The 24,002-nt window shown below is 49.1% G+C and overlaps 1 protein-coding gene across 6 annotated transcripts in view; it reads left to right on the top strand.

Moving 5' to 3' along the window:
- ZNF541 (zinc finger protein 541) overlaps positions 1 to 17,980 on the top strand; it is a 53,554-nt gene extending 35,574 nt beyond the window's left edge. For 5 of the 6 annotated variants that reach the window (XM_033223832.1, XM_033223835.1, XM_033223833.1 and 2 more), the window contains 8 exons: positions 4,957 to 5,020; positions 5,617 to 5,759; positions 6,144 to 6,247; positions 8,700 to 8,775; positions 9,314 to 9,402; positions 16,669 to 16,809; positions 17,009 to 17,190; positions 17,293 to 17,980. In XM_033223832.1, coding sequence (XP_033079723.1) covers positions 4,957 to 5,020; positions 5,617 to 5,759; positions 6,144 to 6,247; positions 8,700 to 8,775; positions 9,314 to 9,402; positions 16,669 to 16,809; positions 17,009 to 17,190; positions 17,293 to 17,446 — 953 coding nt within the window. In that variant the 3' untranslated portion in view covers positions 17,447 to 17,980. The remainder of the gene's footprint in view (positions 1 to 4,956; positions 5,021 to 5,616; positions 5,760 to 6,143; positions 6,248 to 8,699; positions 8,776 to 9,313; positions 9,403 to 16,668; positions 16,810 to 17,008; positions 17,191 to 17,292) is intronic. The other variant, XM_033223834.1, reaches the window with a different exon arrangement.
- Positions 17,981 to 24,002: the final 6,022 nt, after the last annotated feature.

The raw sequence follows: 24,002 nt of genomic DNA, 5'->3' as shown, positions 1-24,002 counted from the left end.
GGCTGTTTATCTTACCATGCTTCTGCCTGCCCTTCTGTGTCATTATCATTTTCTTTATTGAGGCAGAGTCTTGCTCTGTCACCCAGGCTGGAGTACAGTGGCTCGATCACAGCTCACTGCAGCCTCGATCTGGTCTCAAGCAATCCTCCAGCCTCAGACTCCCAAATAGTTGGGACTACAGATGCGCGTCATCACACCTGGCTAATGTTTTGTCTTTCGTAGAGATGGGGTCTTGCTGTGCTGTCCAGGCTGGTCTCGAGTTCCCAGACTCGTGATTTTGTTGCCTTGACCTCCCAAAGTACTGGCATTAAATGTGTGAGCCACCCTGTCTAGCCTGTGTCATTTCCTTTTTTTTTTTTTTTTTTGTTTTTGAGACAGAGTATCACTCCGTCACCCAGGCTGGAGTGCAGTGGCGCGATCTTGGCTCACTGCAACCTCCAACTCCCAGGTTCAAGCGACTCCTGCCTCAGCCTCCCAAGTAGCTGGGACTACAGACATGTGCCATCATGCCTGGGTAATTTTTGTATTTTTAGTAGAGATGGAGTTTCACCATGTTGATCAGGCTGGTCTCGAACTCCTGACCTCCAGTAATCCACGCTCCTCAGCCTCCCAAAGTGCTGGGATTACAGGCGTGAGCCACTGTGCCTGGCCTGGCCTATGTAATTTTCCTAACAGCTTTATTGGGCTGTACTACACATACCTTGCAAATCACCCATTTAGAGTATGCAGTGGTTTTTAGGATATTCACAAGGCCGTGCACCCATCACACAGTCTCATTTTAGAGCACGCTTAGCATCCTCGAAAAAGCCGGAACTCATTACCAGTGACTCCGCCCATATCCCCACAGTCCCTTCTTCCCCAGCCTGGGCACCCACTCATCTGCCTTCTCTCTTTGGATTTGCCTATTTGGGACATTTCATGTAAGTAGAATCATACAATATGCAGCCTTTTGTGTCTGGTTTATTTCACTTGGTGTGTTTTCAGAGTCCCTTCGTATTGTAGTGCATATCAGTGCTCAATTCCTTTTTATGGCTGAACATTTTTCCCTTGTACAGATGGGCCCCACTTTGGGCTATTATGAATAATGCTGCCATAAACATTCGTGTAGAAATTTTTTGGGTTTTTTTGGGAGACAGGGCCTCACTCTGTCACCCAGGCTGGAGTGCAGTGGTGTGATCACAGCTCACTGCAGCTTCAACCTCCTGGGCTCAATTGATCCTTCTGCTTCGGCCTCCAGAGTAGCTGGGCCTACAGGCGTGCACCCCCATGCCCGGCTAATTTTTGTAATTGTTTTTATGTAGGGAGGGGGATCTTGCCATGTTGGCCAGACTGGTCTCAAACTCTGGGGTGGGCCAGGCATGGTGGCTCATGCCTGTAATCCTAGCACTTCGGGAGGCTGGGGCAGGTGGATCACCTAAGATCAGGAGTTTGAGACCAGGCTGGCCAACATGGTGAAACCTCGTCTCTACTGAAAATATAAAAATTAGCCGAGCATGGTGGTGGATGCCTATAATCCTGGCTACTCAGGAGGCAGGAGAATCACTTGAACTCAGGGCAGAATGTTGGGAACAGGCCCCCAAAAATCTGGCCATAAACTGACCCCAAAACTGGCTATAAACAAAATATCTGCAGCACTGTGACATGTTCATGATGGCCATGACGCCCACTCTGGAAGGTTGTGGGTTTACCGGAATGAGGGCAAGGAACACCTGGCGGAAAACCGCTTAAAGTCATTCTTAAACCACAAACAAGAGCATGAGTGATCTGTGCCTTAAGGACATGCACCTGCAGCAGATAACTAGCCAGACCCATCCCTTTATTTCGGCCCATCCCTTTGTTTCCAGTAAGGAATACTTTTAGTTAATCTATAATCCATAGAAACAATGCTTATCACTGGCTTGCTGTCAATAAATATATGGGTAAATCTCTGTTCAGGGCTCTTAGCTCTGAAGGCTATGAGACCCCTGATTTCCCACTCCACACCTCTATATTTCTGTGTGTGTCTTTAATTCCTCTAGCGCCGCTGGGTTAGGGTCTCCCGGACCGAGCTGGTCTTGGCATCGGAGGATACAGTGAGCCGAGACCGTGCCATTTCACTTCAGCCTGGGGAAAAGAGCAAAACTTGGTCTCAAAAAAAAGAAAAAGGCCAGGCGCGGTGGCTCAAGCCTGTAATCCCAGCACTTTGGGAGGCTGAGACGGGCGGATCACGAGGTCAGGAGATCGAGACTATCCTGGCTAACCCGGTGAAACCCCGTCTCTACTAAAAAATACACAAAACTAGCCGTGCGAGGTGGCGGGCCCCCGTAGTCCCAGCTACTTGGGAGGCTGAGGCAGGAGAATGGCGTAAACCCGGGAGGCAGAGCTTGCAATGAGCCAAGATCCAGCCACTGCACTCCAGCCTGGGCAGCAGAGCAAGACTCCGTTTAAAAAAAAAAAAAAAAAAAAAACCTCTGGGGTGAAACAATCCTCCTGCATTAGTTTTCCAAACTGCTGGATTATAGGCCTGAGTCACCATACTCAGCCCTATGTACAGGTTTTTGTGTGGATTTATGTTATGCAGTGAGCAAAGATGGCACCACTGCACTCCAGCCTGGGCAACAGGAAAAAAAAAAAGACTTGTGTAATTTTGACTGTTAGGTCTGTAATCAATTTTAAGATAACTTTTATATATATATATATTACATGAAGTAAAGGTCCAAATTCATTTTTTTGCATGTGTATATCCAGTTCTTCCAGCAGCATTTTTTGAAGACTTCCCATTGAATTGACTTAGCACAATTCAATGTTAGAAATCAATTGACCATAAACATGTGGGTTTATTTCTGGGTGTTCAATTCTATTGCATTAATCTGTATACTTATCCTTATGCCAGTATCACACTGTCTTGATTACTATAGCTTTCAACTTTTGATTACTGTAGCTTTTAAGTTTTGTGTTTTTTTTGTTTTTGGGGGGTGGTTTGGAGGGGTTTTTTTTGAGACAGAGTCATGCTCTGCTGCCCAGGCTGGAGTGCAGTGGCCTGATCTCGGCTCACTGCAGCCTCTAACTCCCAAGTTAGCCTCCCACTTCAGCCTCCTGAGTAGCTGGGATTACAGGGGTACACCACCATGCCAGGCTAATTTTTGTATTTTTAGTAGAGACGGGGTTTTCTTATGTTGGCCAGGTTGGTCTTGAACTCCTGACATCAGGTGATCCACCCGCCTCAGCCTCCCAAAGTGCTGGGATTACAGGTGTGAGCCACCGCGCCAGGCCTGTTTCTTTTTTTTTTTTTTTGAGACGGAGTCTCGCTCTGTCGCCCGGGCTGGAGTGCAGTGGCCGGATCTCAGCTCACTGCAAGCTCCGCCTCCCGGGTTTACGCCATTCTCCTGCCTCAGCCTCCGGAGTAGCTGGGACTACAGGCGCCCGCCACCTCGCCCGGCTAGATTTTTGTATTTTTTTAGTAGAGACGGGGTTTCACTGTGTTAGCCAGGATGGTCTCGATCTCCTGACCTCGTGATCCGCCCGTCTCGGCCTCCCAAAGTGCTGGGATTACAGGCTTGAGCCACCGCGCCCGGCCGGCCTGTTTCTTTAGATATTTCTTTCTGTCTCTTTCTCCTTTCCATCTGGTACTCTTGTTACATGTAGTTGCTGTACTTAATGGTATCCCACATTTCTCTGAGGCTCTATTTCTCTTTATTCTTTTTCTCTTTGTTCTTCAGATTCCACAGTCTCTCTTGATCTGTCTTCAAGTTTACAGATTATTTTCTTCCTGTTGACTCAAACCTATTGAGCCTCATTTTGGTTATTTTTTTTCCTCAACAGCTTCACTTGCCAATATTTTACTTTCTAACCCCAGTATTCCCATTTAGTTCTCTCTTTTTAATAATTTCTATCTCTTAATGATATTCCATCTATGATGAAAAATTGTCATTATACCTTCCTTTAATTCTTTAAGCATGGGATTTGACAGGAGAGGCAGCCCCTGTCTGGGCTGCACCTACCTGGAGTAGAACCCTTGGAGCTGGGACCTGGCTGGGTAAGGGAGCAGGTCACAGCTCAGATGCAACAGCCTCTTGTTCTTAGCAATATTCAGTTGATTATTTTTTATTTTTTTGAGATGGAATCTCACTCTTACCCAGACTGTAGCACAGTGGTACAATCTTGGCTCACTGCAATCTCCGCCTCCCAGCTTCAAGTGATTCTCCTGCCTCGGCCTCCCAAGTAGCTGGGATTACAGGCACCTGCCACCACGTGCAGCCAGTTTTTGTATTCTTAGTAGAGATGGGGTTTGCCATGTTGGCTAGGCTAGTCTTGAACTCTTGACCTCAAGTGATCCACCCACCTCAGTGTCCCAAAGTGCTGGGATTACAGGCATGAACCACCACACCCGGCCTAGTTGGTTTTTTTAAATAATATTTCTCCAAGTGCTGAATGACCTTAGGACAATTTCCAGAGACTTTAGTGTGCTGTTTTTATATATACGTATAATTGTCATGAGTTAATTTGTTTGCTGAGTTCCTTCCTCTACCTTTTCTGAAGTGCTGCCCTCTCCCATGGGATTTTTTTTTTTTTTTTTTTTTTGAGACGGAGTCTCGCTCTGTCGCCCAGGCTAGAGTGCAGTGGTGCCATCTTGGCTCACCACAAGCTCCACCTCCTGGGTTCACACCATTCTCCTGTCTCAGCCTCCCGAGTTGGTGGGACTACAGGCACCCGCCACCACACCCGGCTAATTTTTTTGTATTTTTAGTAGAGACGGGGTTTCACTGTGTGTTAGCCAGGATGGTCTCAATCTCTTGACCTCGTGATCCACCCACCTCGGCCTCCCAAAGTGCTGGGATTACCGGCATGAGACACCGCGCCCGGCCAGCCCACGAGATCTTCAAGAGCCTGCTTTCAGCTTCGTCCACACAGGCAGGCAGAGGACCCTGTGGGTTACCTGCTGTCTGTCTTTTTGAGCCTTTTCACTCTGTTTTCTAGATCAAGTGGATGGGTCTTTTGGCATCTGTGTGGTGAAGGATGACACCAAGATCAGCATTGAGCCGTAAGTTGGGTCCTTCCCAGGGAAGCTGCTTTTACCCCACCTTGAGTTCTAGTGTCACTTTTCCCAAGTGTTCCTTCTTTCCGTGGGGGGTTCAGGTTTACTCACATAGGCTCCCTAGGCGTGAAGCGGTCGATTTTTCCAAGTATACGTAGGAAGACCTCCCAAAATTATTCCTTCTAGAAATTGTTTATATATATATATATATATATATACCTGGAACCCCACGGGGTTCCAGGTAGAATTGGTTACGGCACAGAGCGGGACTCCAGCGTGCCTGAGGGATGTGGCTGGATGGCTGTGGTGTGGACGTAGACACATGCCGGGTGTCAGCTTGTACCTCCACTGCCTTGATCCTGAGAGAGAAATGTGACAATGAAGGAAAACAGAGGAAGGGAGGAAGTGTCCCTGCAGAAGTTTCTGAAATGCCTGTGTGTGTCTGTTGGGGACAGCATGTACCTGATGCACCTGAGACAGCAGAGGGTTTCCACAGAGCAGGCTGTAGCCCAAGAGCAGGGCACACAGAGCATCTCCATTTCACTTCCCATCTCAGTCATGTTTGTACATCTCCCTTATCTGTGTGTGTGGCCTCGTTTCAGACATATCAATATAGGAAGCCGGTTTCAGGCAGAGATCCCAGAACTTCAGGAGAGATCCCTGGCTGGAATTGACGAGCATGTAGCTTCTCTGGTCTGGAAGCCATGGGGAGATATGATGATCAACCCAGAGACACAGGATAGAGGTGGCTGAGGCTTTGGGGCTAAATTCCTAAGGGCCCTTCTTTCCCCTCCATTTCCAGTGTGTTTTTCCTCTTGGGTCTCGAACTCCTGACCACTGGATCCAAGAAGCAGTGTGCCCTGGGCGTGGGAGGGAGCTGGCCCTTGGCCAGTGTTGCTTCTTCCCTGCTGCATTCTCCCTCCCCTACCTCTTTTGTCATATGGTGGCTGGTCAGGCCATCCAGAGCGGGTGCTGGGGACAGGGTTCTCCTCTTCCTCCTTGTCCCTCCCTGAGATGCAGGAGAGAGAAGGGGAAGGCGCCCCTCTCTGCTGTCTCTCGGGAAGGGTTCCTCCCTAGCAGCTGATGATTCCTGTGTGCCTTCTCTTCCCCATGTCCTTCTTGGAAACAGTGACTGAGCTCTGCAACGTGGCATGCTCCAGCGTGATGCCAGGAGGGGGCACCAACCTGGAGCTCGCTCTGCACTGCCTGCACGAGGCTCAGGGCAACGTTCAGGTGAGGCACAGCAAGGGGACCCTCCCTGCTTTCCTGGGACCCAGGGTTTTAGGTGCATGTGACCTGTGTCTGCTTCGGGGTTCAGAGCGGATGGAAACTGGAAGAAGGCCGTCCATCCTTCTCCACAGCGGCTTTGAGATTGCAGTGGTCCTTGTGCACGGACTGTAGGGGAATGCTAAGACATGGGCCCAATTCGTAGCTAATTGGGGCAACAACCAAGTGCAGTGTTTCCTCTAAGATCTCAGGGGGCACTGGAGAAAGGAAGCCCCGAAGACCCAGCTCAGGCCCTGCATTCATCTGCTTCATTCCTTGAGTTTTAGCTTTCAATTGAACACTCATATATACAAACCTCTGATGCAACATAAATGCCTCTACCTACTCCAAGGACCCACCGCCTCACAATTCTGGGTGTTAGAAAGTAAATTAAAAAGTCTCACTGTGAGGAGTGGGAGAGGAAGAGCCACATTGCCTGTGTTCGGAATCTAAGAGTCATGCCATGGTCTTGCTTTTCACCAAGCTGAGAGGCAGTGTCTGGCATATAGCAGGTCCTCAGCAGAGTGGCAGTACATACTTATTGGGTGCCTGCTGGTTGCCTGTACTGTAGGCACTGGGGCCAGGGCCAGCTGAGGGACTCCATGCTTGGTTTAATGCTCTGCTGTCTCTGTCTTGAAATTCTTGGCCAGGCGCGGTGGCTCACGCCTGTAATCCCAGCACTTTGGGAGGCCGAGATGGGTGGATCACCTGAGCTCAGGAGTTCAAGACCGGCCTGGATAACATGGTAAAACCCCATCTCTACTAAAAATACAAAAATTAGCCAGGCACAGTGGTGGGCGCCTGTAATCCCAGCTACTTGGGAAGCTGAGGCAGAAGAATTGCTTGAACCTGGGAGGTGGAGGTTGCAGTGAGCCAAGATTGCACCACTGCACTCCAGCCTGGGCAACAGAGTGAGACTCCGTCTCAAAAAAGAAAAAAAAAAAACCCAGAAATTCTTAATGCTTTTTAAACAAGGAGCCCTGCATCTTCATTTTGCAACAGGCCTCACAAATTATGCAGACCCTGCAATGATGGCTTACACTAGTGATCGACATAAAATCCCTGCCCTCAGGGGGCTTACATTTTAGGAAAGTCAAAAGGAAATTTAGTTTTAAAAATTGTTAGCTAGGCTGGACACATGGCTCACACCTGTAATCCCAGCACTTTGGGAGGCCGAGATGGGTGGATCACCTGAGCTCAGGAGTTCAAGACCGGCCTGGATAACATGGTAAAACCCCATCTCTACTAAAAATACAAAAATTAGCCAGGCACAGTGGTGGGCGCCTGTAATCCCAGCTACTTGGGAAGCTGAGGCAGAAGAATTGCTTGAACCTGGGAGGTGGAGGTTGCAGTGAGCCAAGATTGCACCACTGCACTCCAGCCTGGGCAACAGAGTGAGACTCCGTCTCAAAAAAGAAAAAAAAAAAACCCAGAAATTCTTAATGCTTTTTAAACAAGGAGCCCTGCATCTTCATTTTGCAACAGGCCTCACAAATTATGCAGACCCTGCAATGATGGCTTACACTAGTGATCGACATAAAATCCCTGCCCTCAGGGGGCTTACATTTTAGGAAAGTCAAAAGGAAATTTAGTTTTAAAAATTGTTAGCTAGGCTGGACACATGGCTCACACCTGTAATCCCAGCACTTTGGGAGGCCAAGGCAGGCGGATCACTTGAGGTTCATGAGTTCGAGACCAGCCTGGCTAACATGGTAAAATCCCATCCCTACTAAAAATACAGAAAAAAAAAAATTAGCAGGGAGTGATGGCAGATGGCTGTAGTCCCAGCTACTTGGGAGGCTGAGGCAGAAGAATCGCTTGAACTGGGAGGTGGAGGCTACAGTGAGCCAAGATCATGCCACTGCACTCCAGCCTAGGTGACAGAGCAAGACTCTGTCCCAAAAAAAGGAAAATTGTTAGCTAGCTGGGTACAGTGGTACCCACCTGTATTCCTGGCTGCTTGGGAGGCAGAGACTGAAGGAACCCAGGAATTGGAGCTCAGCCTGGACAACATAGTGAGACCTCATCTTTAAAAATAAAATAAAATGTTTTTAATTGTTAGCTATTGACTAGAGCTATGAAGAAAATAAAAATGGGGCCCTAGACAAGGGTCATACTCCTCAAAATGCCATTCCCTAAGGAGCTTGTGCCAGAATAAATCTACACACAGTCTCCTTCATCAAGATAGGCTTGCTGTGAAAAAATAACTTCAGCTGCATTCGGTGGTATGCCTGGTGTCATAGTTGATGCGCCCACAGACAGTTACAGGCTGGTGGCCCATGCAGGGCTACTTTGAATAACCCTGGGACAGGCAGTGACTTTAGGGACAGCCACAAGTGTTTTTCAGATGAATGGGAGGATGCTGGTGGTCCTCTTCCCCCACCTGGTCCTGGGCAGCCTGCCGTTCCTCTTGTTCCAGGTCGCCCTGGAGACTCTCCTGCTCCGAGGGCCCCACAAGCCACCGACACACCTGCTCGCTGACTATCGCTACACAGGTGACGGGGAAAGGCTGCCGGGCTGGTTTGGCCCAGCTGAGACCTCTATGAATCGGCCAGTTCTGTTGCAAGCTCTGCCTCTGCCTCCTGGAGTTCTCTTCGGGGCCTTTGCCTGCCTTTCAGGAGGGCCTGTCCTTGTCAGGATGACTCAGTGGGCGCCACATTCTGCTAGTGGGATCCTGCTTCACCCTTTCCCAGTGGTTTCCTTACAGACTCTGCCCAGCCACAAAGGGAATGATCCTGGCCAGGAGGAGGGGAGATGGGCTTAGGTTCAGTGGTTGAATCCATCAGCTCTGGAGACAGGCTGCCAGGGCCCCCACCTGCCCTTAGGAAGCGACTGAAGCCTCATTGCCACATCTGTTAAGTGGGGCTAGTAGTGGTCCCTCCCTTCTGGAGACTCTTTGAGTTTTTTTATGAGTTTGGCACATAATTGGTGCTCAGTAATGGCAGCTATTAAAGGGAAGGTGGTCTGCATTTCAGCTGTGGCTGTGGTCCCAGGACAAATGGCCTTCCCCCTGTCGGCTGTGTTCTTTGATAGGTTCAGACGTCTGGACTCCTATAGAGAAGAGGCTTTTTAAGAAGGCGTTCTATGCCCACAAGAAGGACTTCTACTTGATACACAAGACGGTAAAGTGAATGTGGGCTGGTGTCCAAGGCCCCGCCTCACACAGCTGAGACAAGCTCGAGCTGCAGGGCTGGTCGGGGTCGGAGGGCCCCACCCTCACCTGCCTGTGGCAGCGCTCTTACTGTAGACAGTTTACAGTGTCAAAAAGCCATCCTCGTGAACAGCTCCAAATGGTAGAGACCTGCATCACCTGCACAGAACAGTCTTCCATGTCCCTTCTCGCAGTCTTGCTTCTGATTGGTGACCTCTATTATGTATTCCACCAAGCAACAGGCGTTTCTGTCTGTACAAATTTTATATATACAGGTATGCATATACTTTTAAAAAGATAAGGGCCATCCATGGTGGCTTATGCCTGTAATCCCAGCACTTTGGGAGGCCAAGGCGGGAGGATCACTTGAGGTCAGGAGTTCCGGACCAACCTGGCCAACATGGTGAAACCCCGTCTACTCAAAATACAAAAATTAGCCGGGCATGGTGGTGAGTAATCCCAACTAGATGGCAGGCTGAGGCATGAGAATCATTTGAACCCGGGAGGCAGAGGTTGCAGTGAGTGGGGATTGTGCCACTGCACTCCAGCCTGGGTGACAGAGTAAGACTCTGTCTCAAAAAAAAAAAAAAAAAAGGCCAGGTGTGGTGGTTTACACCTGTAATCCCAGCACTTTGGGAGGTCGAGGTAGGTGGATCACCTGAGGTTGGGAGTTCAAGACCAGCCTGACCAACATGGAGAAACCCCGTCTCTACTAAAAATACAAAATTAGCCGGGTGTGGTGGTACATGCCTGTAATCCCAGCTCCTTGGGAGGCTGAAGCAGGAGGACTGCTTGAACCTGGGAGGCGGAGGTTGCGGTGAGCCAAGATCCCACTATTGCACTCCAGCCTGGGCAACAAGAGTGAAACTCCATCTCAAAAAAAGAAAAAAAGGATGAGGTCAGGCGCAGTGGCTCATGCCTGTAATCCTAGCACTTTGGGAGGTCAAGGTGGGAGGATTGCTTGAGCCTAGGAGTTCAAGACCAGCCTGGGCAATATAGTGAGACCTTGTCTCTACAAAAAAGTTAAATACTAGCCTAGCTTGGTACCGCATGCCTGTAGTCCCAGCTACTCGGGAGGCTGAGGTGGGAGGATTGCTTGAGCCTGGGAGGTGAAGGCTGCAATGAGGCAAGATTGTACCACTGCACTCCAGCCTGGGTGACAAAATGAGACTGTCCCCCCAAAAAAACCCAAAGGATAAGATCTCACTACATATAATGTCCTGCTGCTTATTTTCTGTTCAAAAATAAAAAAAGTTGGATGTACACAAAATTGCACATAATTGAAGTATAATAAGATTTCCTAAGTTTTGACATATTGATACAACACCTGGGAAACCATCACCACAGTCAACATAATGAGCATGTCCCTCAGCCCTGAATCTCCTCCTGCCCCATAGTAATCATTCCCCATTGCACCCCCTGTCCTCAGTCAGCAGTGATCTGCCAGGGCACTGTAAGTTCGTTTTCATTTCCTAGAGTTTGCTATAAATGGAGTAGTCACACAGTATGGACTCTGCTTGGTCCAGCTTCTCGCACTCAGCATCATGATTTTGAGTTCATCCATGTTCCATGTATTGAGAGATCTCCCCTTTTCACTGCTGAATAGTATTCCACTGGATGGACATACCACGGTTTATGTAATCATTTGCCTGTTGGTGGACATTTGAGTGGCTTCCAGTTTGGGGTGACTATAAATAAATTTGTTATGAACATTCAGGTACAATCTTGGTATTGACATGTACTTTGTTTTCTAGAGGAGTAAATACCAGGAATGGAATGACTAAGTAGGTGTACACTTAACTTTTTAATAAACCGCCAAACAATTTTCTGAAGTAGTTGTATCATTTCACATTTCTACTGGCAGGAAATGAGATGTCTAGTTGCTCCACAACCTCCCTAGCCCTGGGTAGGGCCAGTCCTTTTAATTCCAGCCATTCTCATGACAGTGTGGTGGCATCGCATGGTGTTTCCTTCATGACTGACAATGCTGAGCATCTTTTCATGGGCCTGTTTACTGTCTGTATGCCTTCTTTGGTGAGGTGTCTGTTCATATCTCTTGCCTATGTTTTTATTGGGATGTCTGTGTTTTGTTTTGTTTTTGTTTTTGTTTTTGAGACGGAGTACTCACTCTGTCGCCCAGGCTGGAGTGCAGTGGCACAATCCATGCTCACTGCAACCTCTGCCATCGCTTGAACCAGGTTCAAGCGATGCTCCTGCCTCAGCCTCCTAAGTAGCTGGGATCACAGGTGCCCACTACCACGCCTGGCTAATTTTTGTATTTTTAGTAGGGACGAGGTTTTGCTGTGTTGGCCAGGCTGGTCTTGAACTCCTGACCTCAGGTGATCTGCCCACATCAGCCTCCCAAAGTGCTGGGATTACAGGCGTGAGCCACCGCACCCAGCCATCTGTGTTTTTATTATTAAGTTGTAGCAGTTCTTTATCGGTTCGGGATACATGTCATTTATCCAGCTCCATGCTTTGGGAATGTTTTCTCCCAATCTGTAGCTTTTTAATCTCTTAACAATGTCTTTTAAAGAAAAATTTTGTCATTTTCATGAAGTCATTAATTAATTTTTCTTTTATGGACTGTGCTTTTGGTGTTGTATCTAAGAATTATTTGCCTAACTCAACCGCAAAGATTTTCCCCTTGTTTTCTCTAGAAGTTTTTTTTGTGTGTGTGAGAGACGGAGTCTCGCTCTGTCACCCAGGCTAGAGTGCAGTGGCGAGATCTCGGCTCACTGCAAGCTCCGCCTCCCGGGTTCACGCCATTCTCCTGCCTCAGCCTCCCGACTAGCTGGGACTACAGGTGCCTGCCACCACCATGCCCGGCTAATTTTTTGTATTTTTAGTAGAGACGGGGTTTCACCATGTTAGCCAGGATGGTCTTGATCTCCTCACCTCGTGATCTGCCCACCTTGGCCTCCCAAAGTGCTGGGATTACAGGTGTGAGCCACCGCTCCCGGCCTTATCTAGAAGTTTTATAGTTTTAGGTTTTACATTTAGGTTTACAATTCATTTCGTGTTAATTTTTGTATATGGTGTAAAATATGAGTTAAAGTTCATGTTTTGCATGTGGATATTCTTTTGTACCTTTTGTTGAAAAGACAAAAAGTAGTACCATACTGTTTTTACTACTGTAGCTTTATAAGTCTTGAAATCATGTATTACCATATGAACTTTCTAAGTAGCTTATCCATTTTTACCAAAAAAAAGAAAAACCTGCTACGATTTTGATTGGTACTGCATTGACTCTATTGACTCTATAGGCTAATTGAGGAGAGTTGACTTTTTTTTTTTTTTTTTTGAGATGGTGTTTCACTCTTGTTGCCCAGGCTGGAGTGCAGTGGCACGATCTTCACTCACTGCAACCTCCGCCTCCCAGGTTCAAGCGATTCTCATACCTCAGCCTCCCAAGTAGCTGGGATTACAGGCACCCACCACCATGCCTAGCTAATTTTTTTATTTTTAGTAGAGACAGGTTTTACCATGTTGGCCAGGCTAATCTTTTGAACTCCTGACATCAGGTGATCCACCTGCCTCAGCCTCCCAAAGTGCTGGGATTACAAGCATGAGCCACTGCACCTGGCCAAGGAGAGTTGACATTTTAATAACAGTTTCTGACCCATGAACAGGGGCTGTGTCTCTATGCATCATCTTTAATTTCTCTTAGCAGTGTTTTCAAGTTTTTATTTGTTCTTATTTCTTTTAAGATCTAGGATCTCACTCTGTCGCCCAAGCTGGAGTACAGGGGTGTGATCATAGTTCACTGTACCCTTTGACCTCCTGGGCTCAAGTGATCCTCCAGCTTTGAGTAGGTGGGACTACAGGTGTGTGTCATCACACCTAGCTCTGGTATAACTTTTTTTTTTTTTTTTTTGAGACAGAGTCTCGCTCTGTCGCCGGGGCTGGAGTGCAGTGGCCAGATCTCAGCTCACTGCAAGCTCCGCCTCCCGGGTTCCCGCCATTCTCCTGCCTCAGCCTCCGGAGTAGCTGGGACTACAGGCGCCTGCCACCTCACCCGGCTAGTTTTTTGTATTTTTTAGTAGAGACAGGGTTTCACCGTGTTAGCCAGGATGGTCTCGATCTCCTGACCTTGTGATCCGCCCATCTCGGCCTCCCAAAGTGCTGGGATTACAGGCTTGAGCCACCGCGCCTGGCCAACTTTTTTTTTTTTTTTGAGACAGAGTGTCGCTCTGTCACCCGTCTGGAGTGCAGTGGTATGATCTCGGCCCACTGCAACCTCCACCTTCTGGGTTCAAGCGATTCTTCTGCCTCAGCCTCCTGAGTAGCTGGGATTACAGGTGCGCACCACCACGCCCGGCTACATTTCTTGTATTTTTAGTAGAGATGGGGTTTCCCCATGTTGGTCAGGGTGGTCTCAAACTCCTGACCTCTGGTGATCCTCCTGCCTCGCCCTCCCAAAGTGCTGGGATTACAAGTGTGAGCCACCGTGCCTGGCCTCTGGCATAACTCTTTGAACATATATTAAACAGTTACGGTAACCTTTCACGTCCTTCCTTGCTCATTCTAACATCTGTGTCTGTGGTGGGTTGACTTTGACAGATTGGGTTTTCTCCTCCTGAGTGCCATGTTATCCTGCTTCTTAGCATGCATGGTGATTTTCAGCAGATCACAGGCATTGTGAATGTTAGCTGTTGGATGCTGGATATTTTTGCAGCCTTATAAATATTCTTGAGTTTTGTTCTGGGACACAGCTACTTTTAGATTCAGTTTTAGATTTTTTAGATTGGACCAGCATAGCTCTTCTCTAAGGCTGATTATTTCTCCTTACTGAGGTAAGACTATGTCACTGCCCTACCCAGTGCCCCCTGAATCACGAAGTTTCCCACTCTGGCTGTGGGAACGGGCACTCTTCCTGGCCCTGTAGGAGCAGCAGGCACTTTTCCCTCTCATCGTTTTGGATGGCTCTTTACCCAGCTTTGGCTGGTCTGTTCCCATGCATGTGCTGGGCAGTCTTTGGCTGAGTCCTTGGGGGAAATTTGCTCCCTATCTCTGGAGTGTTCTGTGTGCAGCTCTTTCCTCTCCCATCCTCTGTCCTGTGGGCTCTACCGCCATGGTCTCCGGGGGCACTGTGCTCCACCTCAGCTCCCTAAGTCCTTCTGGGTTCTGTCTAAATTGCCCCTGCCTGGGTGGTGGCCTGGAAACACAAGGTGATAAGCCAGAGCAGTGGCAGCTTGCTTCCTGTCAGGGTTCACTGGCCTTTGCTGAATGACGATTGGTGTCTTGCCAAACATTGTTTATATTTTGACTCTGTTTTCATTGTTTGGGACGAGAGGGTAAATCTGGTTCTGTTGCTCCATCTTGTTCAGAAGCAGAAGTCCAACTTTTTTTTAAACTTAGTGATGTTTCTTAGGCAGAGTTTGTGCTGTTTTGACTCCTCGTTTGTGAATACTTAAAAAGCTGAAAAACATTTGGGTGGAGAATGTCTTTTCTGGAGTGAGCTCAGTAGCCAATTTTATTTCCTGAGAAATTTTCTTCCTAGAGCAATTAAACTTTTCCTTTTTTTTTTTTAAAAGAGACGCTCGCCGGGCACAGTGGCTCATGACTGTAATCCCAGCACTTTGGGAGGCTGAGGCAGGCAGATCACGAGGTCAGGAGTTCGAGACCAGCCTGGCCAATAAAGTGAAACCCTGTTTCTACTAAAAACACAAAAAATGGCTGGGTGTGGTGGTGCGCACCTGTAGTCCCAGCTACTTGGGGGGCTGAGGCAGAAGAATCGCTTGAACCCAGGAGGTAGAGGTTGCAGTGAGCCGAGACCGTGCTACTGCACTCTAGCCTGGGCAACAGAGTGAGACTTCGTCTCAAAAAAAAAAGAGATACTCGCTCTGGAGTGCCATGACACATCATAGCTCACTGCTGGCCGGGCGCAGTGGCTCAGGCCTGTAATCCTGGCACTTTGGGAGGTTGAGGCAGGCAGATCACCTGAGATCAGGAGTTCAAGACCATCCTGGCCAACATGGTGAAACCCCGTCTCTACAAAAATACAAAAATTAGCTGGGCATGATGGCAGGTATCTGTAATCCCAGCTACTCAGGAGGCTAAGATGGGAGAATCACTTGGACCCGGGAGGTGGAGGTTGCAGTGAGCCAAGATCATGCCATTGTACTCCAGCCTGGGCGACAGGGTGAGATTCTGTCTCAAAAAAAAAAAAAAAAAGCTCACTCTAACCTTGAACTCCTGGGCTCAATTGGTCATCTCACCTCAGCGTCTTAAGTAGCTGGGACCACAGGCATGCACCACCATGACTGGCTAATTTTTAAAAATTTTGTAGAGGCCGGGCACGGTGGCTCAAGCCTGTAATCCCAGCACTTTGGGAGGCCAAGACGGGCGGATCACGAGGTCAGGAGATCGAGACCATCCTGGCTAACACGGTGAAACCCCATCTCTACTAAAAAATACAAAAAACTAGCCGGGCAACGTGGTGGCCGCCTGTAGTCCCAGCTACTTGGGAGGCTGAGGCAGGAGAATGGCGTAAACCCAGGAGGCAGAGCTTGCAGTGAGCTGAGATCCGGCCACTGCACTCCAGCCTGGGCGGCAGAGAGAGACTCCGTCTCAAAAAAAAAAAAAAAAAAAAATTTTGTAGAGATAGGGTCTTGCTGTGTTGCCCAGGCTGGTCTCGAACTCCTGACCTCAAGTAGTCCACATGCCTCAGCCTCTCAAAGTGCTGGGATTACAGGCGTGAGCCACCAAGCCCAGCTTCCCTTTTGTTTTTAACAGAAGTTATTTTTAGTGAGATCCTTTCTTAGTGGAGGAACGGGAAAATGATCCCGTAGGTTCATGCTGTGCACTTAAAACCTCCCCTTCTTCTAGAGTGGGCCACTTCCTGCCAAGACTTTAGAGGCTCTGCCTAGCTGTTGTAATGTCTGTGTGGTAGTCTGCCTGTAGAGGGCATTCCGATTTATCAGCATGATGTCGCAGTTAGCATCCCTGGAGGGACCTTTGTGCGCATCTTCCTTAGGAAAGAATTCCTGGGCTGGAATGACTGCTCAGGATGTGCAGGCTTAAGTACTAGTGGCTACTGTGTGGCTCCACTTTGAACGCCCTCATCCCCAGGAAGGATTTTGTGGTCCTGTGCCTTTGTGGTGAGTGGTGACGCCAAGCCAAAGGAAGAGATCCTTCCAAAGGGCTTTCCAAAGGAGGCGGCTGGCCCAGTGGTAAGGTCACACTCCCGGGGCCCGCGTGGCACGGCCACAGCCTGCTTGTTTTCTTTCACTAGATCCAGACAAAGACGGTAGCTCAGTGCGTTGAGTATTATTACATCTGGAAAAAAATGATCAAGTTTGACTGTGGCCGAACCCCAGGGCTAGAAAAGAGGGTCAAGAGAGAGCCGGAGGAGGTGGAAAGGACAGAGGAAAAGGTAGAGGAACCCGGGCGGTGTCGGGAGCTCATCTCTTCTCCCAGTGCCTGCTGCCTGTGGAGTTGGAGGGTGGGGTCAGAGGGCAGGGATGCTCCTGACGGAAGGGTTTCCCTGCAGGAGACACGTGTGCCCTCAGCTCTGTGCCTCTCTTACAGCAGGACAGGTCAGCACCCTTACGTCACTTCTGCTCCCTCTGCAGGTCCCATGCAGCCCTCGGGAGAGACCCAGCCACCATCCAGTTCCCGAGTTAAAGATAAAAACCAAGAGTTATAGGAGGGAGTCCATCCTCAGCTCCAGCCCAAATGCAGGCCCCAAGCGGACCCCAGAGCCGTCGGGAAGCGTGGAGAGCCAGGGCATTTTTCCATGCAGAGAGTGTGAAAGGTACTCAGCTTTCTCCTGGAGACGTCCCCAGGACTCCCAGCCTCAGCCCCCCATGATCCCTTCCTCCCTGCTCTGACCCCATGTCCTCTGGCGACTCCTCAGGGTGTTTGACAAGATCAAGAGTCGAAATGCCCACATGAAGCGGCACCGCCTTCAGGACCACGTGGAGCCCATCGTCAGGGTGAAGTGGCCAGTGAAGCCCTTCCAGCTGAAGGAAGAGGAGCTGGGAGCTGACATCGGCCCCCTGCAGTGGTGATTCCCGTGGCAGGAAGTCCAAATGGGGCCTCCGGTGCTGCCCCTCCTCCCTTTGGCCTCTCCAGGGTGTTTGGGGTACCCCTCTGCCTCCCCCCACCCTCCCCATCCCCTGTTGGCCAACCGGCCTGCAAACGTGGCGGGCATTTGGCCACAGATAGGCAGGAGGAGCTCAGTTGTTGGACAGCTATGCAGTCCCTGTCCAGTGGCGCTGGAGGCTCTACTCTCCTTAGGTTCATAGTCTCTCCCCTTCTTTCCCTTCCACTTCTAGAGCAGGGAGGCTTGGGGAGGGGAAAAGTTAGCTCTGGGTAGCTCTTAAATCTTAGCCTCCGTTGTGGGGTTTGGTTTCATGTGTTAGATAAGGCCAAGACGTAGAGAATCAGTGGGAAAAAACCTTGAGATCTCCAACACGCTGGGCCCCTCCCCAGGGCGGGGACTCTGCCTTCCAGATTCAGTCCCTAGTCTTGCGATGAATTCTGCATTGTTCCGTGTTTTTTGTACGTGTCAACTCGTAAATCTGATTAAATTGGGTTCTTGAGCCACTGTCTTTGACTTCCCTGCCTATTGATCCAATAAAGGCTTAGGAACCCCACCACGTGCTAAGGCCGGGAGGTGAGTCAGCTGTGGCCTGCCCTGGGGGCTGGGGGCCTTGGGGAGAAGACAGGCATGTTGATTTGGACATTCATTCAGCAAACATCTACGAAGCACCTGCTGTAGAATGCACTGGACGTTGCCAATCGGTGCAACAGGGATAGTGAAGCAAGACAGGCCCCTTTTCTCACAGACCTTCCCTTGTAGGAGCAGGAAGGTAGCAGTAATAATAAGCAAACAAGGTGATTTGGGGTCTTGATACTGGAAATGCTTTTGGCTATAACAGAAGAGTTGGTGTTGATTTAAACAATCATGGAGTTTGGTTGTCCCCGTGGGGGCTCAGCCTTGGAATCAGGGACCTCTGGCAGGGGCAGGGGCAGAACCAGGGCTCCAGCAGAGGCGAGAATAACCTTGAACCAAAATCTAGACCTGCAGGGGGCAGGGGAATCAGGGAGAAAACAACCCCCCTCCCTGCCTCCCTTTTTAAGAGTGAGGAAAACTTGACCAGCTCCCAGCAGATGCCGTATGTCTCACTGAGCCTGTGTTCGCTTCTAAACTGATCCCTGTTAGTGAGAAGGGAAATGACCACAGTTGGCCTAGACCACTCAAGATGTAGCTCCATGACCAGGTGCAGTGGCTCTTGCCAGTAATCCCAGCACTTTGGGAGGCCAAGGCAGGCGGATCATGAGGTCAAGAGATCAAGACCATAGTAGCCAACATGGTGAAACCCCGTCTCTCCTAAAAATACAAAAATTATCTGGGTGTGGTGCCACGTGACTGTAATCCCAGCGACTTGGGAGGCTGAGGTAGGAAAATGGCTTGAACCCGGGAGACGAAGGTTGCAGTGAACTGAGATTATGTCACTGCATTTCAGTCTGGTAGAGCAAGACTCCGTCAGAAAGACAGAAAGAAAAGAAAGGTGGACTCCACAGTGGCTCACACTGTAATTCCAGCACTTTGGGAGGCCAAGGTAGGTGGATCACTTGAAGTCAGGAGTTTGAGACCAGCCTGGCCAACATGATGAAACTCCATCTCTACTAAAAATACAAAAAAATTAGCCAGGCATGATGTTGGACACCTGTAGTCCCAGTTACTCAGGAGGCTGAGGCAGGAAAATCACTTGAACTTGGGGGTGGAGGTTGCAGTGGGCCAAGATTGCACCACTGCACTCCAGCCGGGGCAACAGAGTTGTCAGTGGCTCACACGTCAGTGGGAGGTGGTCAAGGAAAGGACAGATCGAGTTGGCAGGGCAGGTTTGAGCCTGAGCAGCTGTAGTCGATGCCATTAGCTCAGATGGGGAATTGACTGCAGAGGATTGAATGCATCGGGGTGTGATCGTGTCTATGGCAGGGTGTGCTGTGTTCTGAGGGGCTGGGAAAGTAGACGGCAGTGTCAGGAGGTTTCACAGAGGGCCCACCTATCAGCTAAGGCTTAAAGATTGGGAGGGAGGGGGAGCAGAGGTGGACGCTGAGTTTGAAGCAGTTAGAACACTGCAGTTAAGGGAAGGGGTTCAGACGTCAGGTGAACCTCATCCATCCTGGCTCCTCTTACCTCCTTGTAAACTAGGGCAAATCACTTTCCCTGTGGGAGCCTCAGTTTTCTCAATCTGTAAAATGGGATGAAAATTGCCCCTCCTCAACCCCCGCAACCTATCAGTTAAATAAAATGTAAATTATGACCAGGTGTGGTGGCTCATGCCTGTAATTCCACACTTTGGAAGTCCGAGGTGGGCGGATCACTTTAGGTCAGGAGCTTGAGACCAGCATGGGCAACATGGTGAAACCCCATCTCTACTAAAAATATAAAATACGAAAATTAGCCAGGCATGGTGGTACATGCCTGTAATCCCAGCTACTTGGGTGGATAAGGCACAAGAATTGCTTGAATCCAGAGATGGAGGTTGCAGTGAGCCGAGATCATGCCACTGCACTCCAGCCTGGGCAACAGAGCGAGACTCCATGTCAAAATAAATAAATAAAAATAAATGTAGGGCCGGGCGCGGTGGCTCAAGCCTGTAATCCCAGCACTTTGGGAGGCCGAGATGGGCGGATCACGAGGTCAGGAGATCGAGACCATCCTGGCTAATATGGTGAAACCCTGTCTCTACTTAAAAAAATACAAAAAACTAGCCGGGCGACGAGGCGGGCGCCTGTAGTCCCAGCTACTCGGGAGGCTGAGGCAGGAGAATGGCATAAACCCGGGAGACGGAGCTTGCAGTGAGCTGAGATCCGGCCACTGCACTCCAGCCTGGGTGGCAGAGCAAGACTCCGTCTCAAAAAAAAAAAAAAAATAAAAAATAAAATAAATGTAAATTAAGCATTTGGAAGGGTGCACCATAAGAACTGAACGGCTACTAGTTAACAAGCTCTCATGTGATTGCTAATATTGTTTGGATCCCATCCTAAATAAATCCAATGAACTCTGGAAATGGAAAAATACTCCCCGGTTGAAAAGGCTGAGGGGTATATTATCTGTTGCTGCATGACAAATTACCCTGAAAGGGAGCAGCTTAAACAGAAGCTTTTACATAGTGTTGCTGCTTTGGCAGACATGGAACCAAAACTGCTTGTGGTAATCCAGGCTCACCCCCACCTGCTCTGTGGTCAGGACACAGTGGCAACCACAAGTGGGTGGTCCAGGCAAGTCTATTCATGTATGAAGAGAGTTGGAGGAAGACTTCTTACGCCTTGCTCCGCTCAGCCAGCCCCCTAGATAATAGCGGTTTCTCAAACTGTGGTCCCTGGATTATCTGCATCCTAATTTTACTTTTTTTTTGAGAGGAGACAAGGTCTCACTCTGTCGCCCAGGTTGGAGTGCAGTGGCACCATCATAGCCCACTGCAGCCTCAAACTCCTGGGGTTAAACAATACTCCCACCTCAGCCTCCCAAGGAGTAATTTAAAAATTTTTTAATTTTGTAGAGATAGGGTCTTGCTTTGTTGCCTAGGTTGGTCCTTAACTCCTAGGCTCAAGCAGTCCTCCCACCTCGGTCTCCCAGAGTGTTGGGATTACAGGCATGAGCCACCGGGTCTGGCTGCATCCTAATTATATGGGGTTGTGTTTTTTTAAAAATGCAGATTCCGGCCGGGCGCGGTGGCTCAAGCATGTAATCCCAGCACTTTGGGAGGCCGAGACGGGCGGATCACGAGGTCCGGAGATGGAGACCATCCTGGCTAATACGGTGAAACCCTGTCTCTACTTAAAAATACAAAAAACTAGCCGGGCGACGAGGCTACTCGGGAGGCTGAGGCAGGAGAATGGCATAAACCCGGGAGGCGGAGCTTGCAGTGAGCTGAGATCCGGCCACTGCACTCCAGCCTGGGTGGCAGAGCAAGACTCCGTCTCAAAAAAAAAAAAAAAAAAATGCAGATTCCTCTGACCCACCACAGACTCAGAATTGGAACCATTGTGGGTATGGCCTTCAAACCTGTTTTATTTAAAGAAGATTTTTAGGATAGTTTTAGATTTGTTGAAAAATTGCAATGACAGCAAAAAAAATCCCATATACCCATTTCCCCTATGATTAACATCTTATATTAGAATGGTACATTTATTACCATGAATGAACTAATACGGCACAATATTATTAACTAAACTTCATAGTTTATCTAGCTTTCCTTAGTGTTTTTTGTTTGTTTTGAGATGGAGTCTCACTCTATCTGTAGCACAGTGGCACAATCTTGGCTCACCACAACCTCCGCCTCCCGGGTTCAAGCAATTCTTCTGCTTCAGCCTCCCGAGCAGCTGGGACTATAGGCGCCCACCACCATGCCCGGCTAATGTTTGTATTTTTAGTAGAGATGGGGTTTTGCCATGTTAGCCAGGCTGCTCTCGAAAGCCAGGCGGCTCACGAACTCCTGACCTCAGGTAATCCACCGGCCTCAGCCTCTCAAAGTGGGATTACAGGAGTGAGCCACTGTGCCCGGCCGATTTCCTTGTTTTTTTTTAACCTAATGCCCTTCTGTCCCAGGATCCCACCCAAGGTAAGACATTACATTTAGCAGCCATGTATCCTTGGCTGTGACGGTTTCTCAGACTTTCCTTGTTTTGATGACTTGACAGTGTTACTTGTTTGAGACGGAGTCTCCCTCTTGTTGCCCAGGCTGGAGTGCAGTGAGGTGATCTCAGCTCACTGCAACCTCCGCCTCCCGGGTACAAGTGATCCTCCTGCCTCAGCCTCCCAAGTAGCTGTGATTACAGGCATGCACCACCACACCCAGCTAAGTGTTTTGTATTTTCAGTAGAGACAGGGCTTTGCCATGTTGGACAGGCTGGTCTTGAACTCCTGGCCTCAAGTGATCCTCCTGCCTTGGCCTCCCAAAGTACTGGGACTACAGGTGACACACTGTGCCCACCAACAGTTTTGAGGAGTACTAGGCAAGTGTTTTGGAGGATGTGGCTCAATGGGAATTTGTCTAGTGTTTTTTTCATGATTAGATTGAAAGATCCCAGAAGTAAAGACCCATTTTAATCACATGACTGATCAATATTGAGGTTAACCTCAACCACCTGGATGTCAAAGTCCGGTTTCTCCACTGTAAATTTAGTCTTTTTCTCCCCTTTCCTGCACCCTCTTCTTTGAAAGGAAGTCACTATGCACAGTCCATACTTACAGAATGGGGAGGTATCCTTCACCTTCTTGAGAGCAGAGTATCTACACAGATTATTTGGAATTCTCCTGCACAAACTATTTGTCTATTCTCCCCCCTTTATTTGTTCTCTATTCATCTATATGACCACAGGCTCATGGATACTTTATTTTTGGGATTATAATGCAATACTACTTTATTTTGCTGCTCAAATTGTTCCAGCTTTGGCCATTGGGAGCTCTTTCAGTTGGCACCCTGGCATACCCCCTAATTTTGTGTGTGAGCACACGTGTGGAATACTTCCTTCCTCTCTGGCACTACAAAGTGATACTGCGGTGAGCTATGATTGTGCTGCCGCACTCCAGCCGGGGCGACAGAGCGAGACTCTGTCTCCAAAACCAACAACTCAAAGAGTGAGACCTGTCAAAAAACAACTCAATTTTCTGGGGCAGTAGGAGGTGTGTTTGAATCTGAACTTTTTTTTTTTTTTGAGGCGGAGTCTCGCTCTGTCGCCCGGACTGGAGTGCAGTGGCCGGATCTCAGCTCACTGCAAGCTCCGTCTCCCAGGTTTACGCCATTCTCCTGCCTCAGCCTCCCGAGTAGCTGGGACTACAGGCGCCCGCCACCTCGCCCGGCTAGTTTTTGTATTTTTAGTAGAGACGGGGTTTCACCGTGTTCGCCAGGATGGTCTCGATCTCCTGACCTCGTGATCCGCCCGTCTCGGCCTCCCAAAGTGCTGGGATTACAGGCTTGAGCCACCGCGCCCGGCCTGAACTTTTTTTTTAGAGACAGAGTCTTGCTATGCTGCCCAAGGAGGGACTCGAACCGGACTCAAACTCCTGGGCCCAAGTGATCCTCCGCCTACCGAGTAGCTGGGATTACAGGCACGAGACAACGCGCCCAGCTTCGAATCTGAATTTTTTAACACGCTGTCTTCAGCTTTTTTTTTTTTCTGAGACTAAGTCTCACTCTGTCGCCCAGGCTGAAGTGCAGTGGCACGATCTCGGCCCACTGCAACCTCCACCTCCCCGGTTCAAGCGATTCTCCTCCCTCAGACTCCCGAGTAGCTGGGATTACGGGCGTGAGCCATCACACCCAGCTAATATTTGTATTTTAGTAGAGCGGTGTTTCGCCATGTTGGCCGGGCTGGTCTCAAACTCATGACCTCAGGTGATCCGCCCGCCTCGGCCTCCCAAAGTGCTGGGATGACAGGCGTGAGCCACTGCGCCCGGCCCTCTTCATCTATTTTTTATGAAACCAGAGTTAGAGAACCTCTTAAATTTTTGTTTCCAGTCTCTCAACTACTTCACCGGTCTCCCCAAAGCAGTTCCAGTACTGGCCGGTAGAGGGAGCAAGAAAAAGCAGAACGGTTTCCTTTTCC

Source organism: Trachypithecus francoisi, unplaced genomic scaffold, assembly GCF_009764315.1.
Source record: "Trachypithecus francoisi isolate TF-2019V2 unplaced genomic scaffold, Tfra_2.0 Lachesis_group12, whole genome shotgun sequence".
NCBI lineage: Eukaryota > Metazoa > Chordata > Mammalia > Primates > Cercopithecidae > Trachypithecus > Trachypithecus francoisi.
This window is presented reverse-complemented; position numbering and strand designations above follow the sequence as displayed.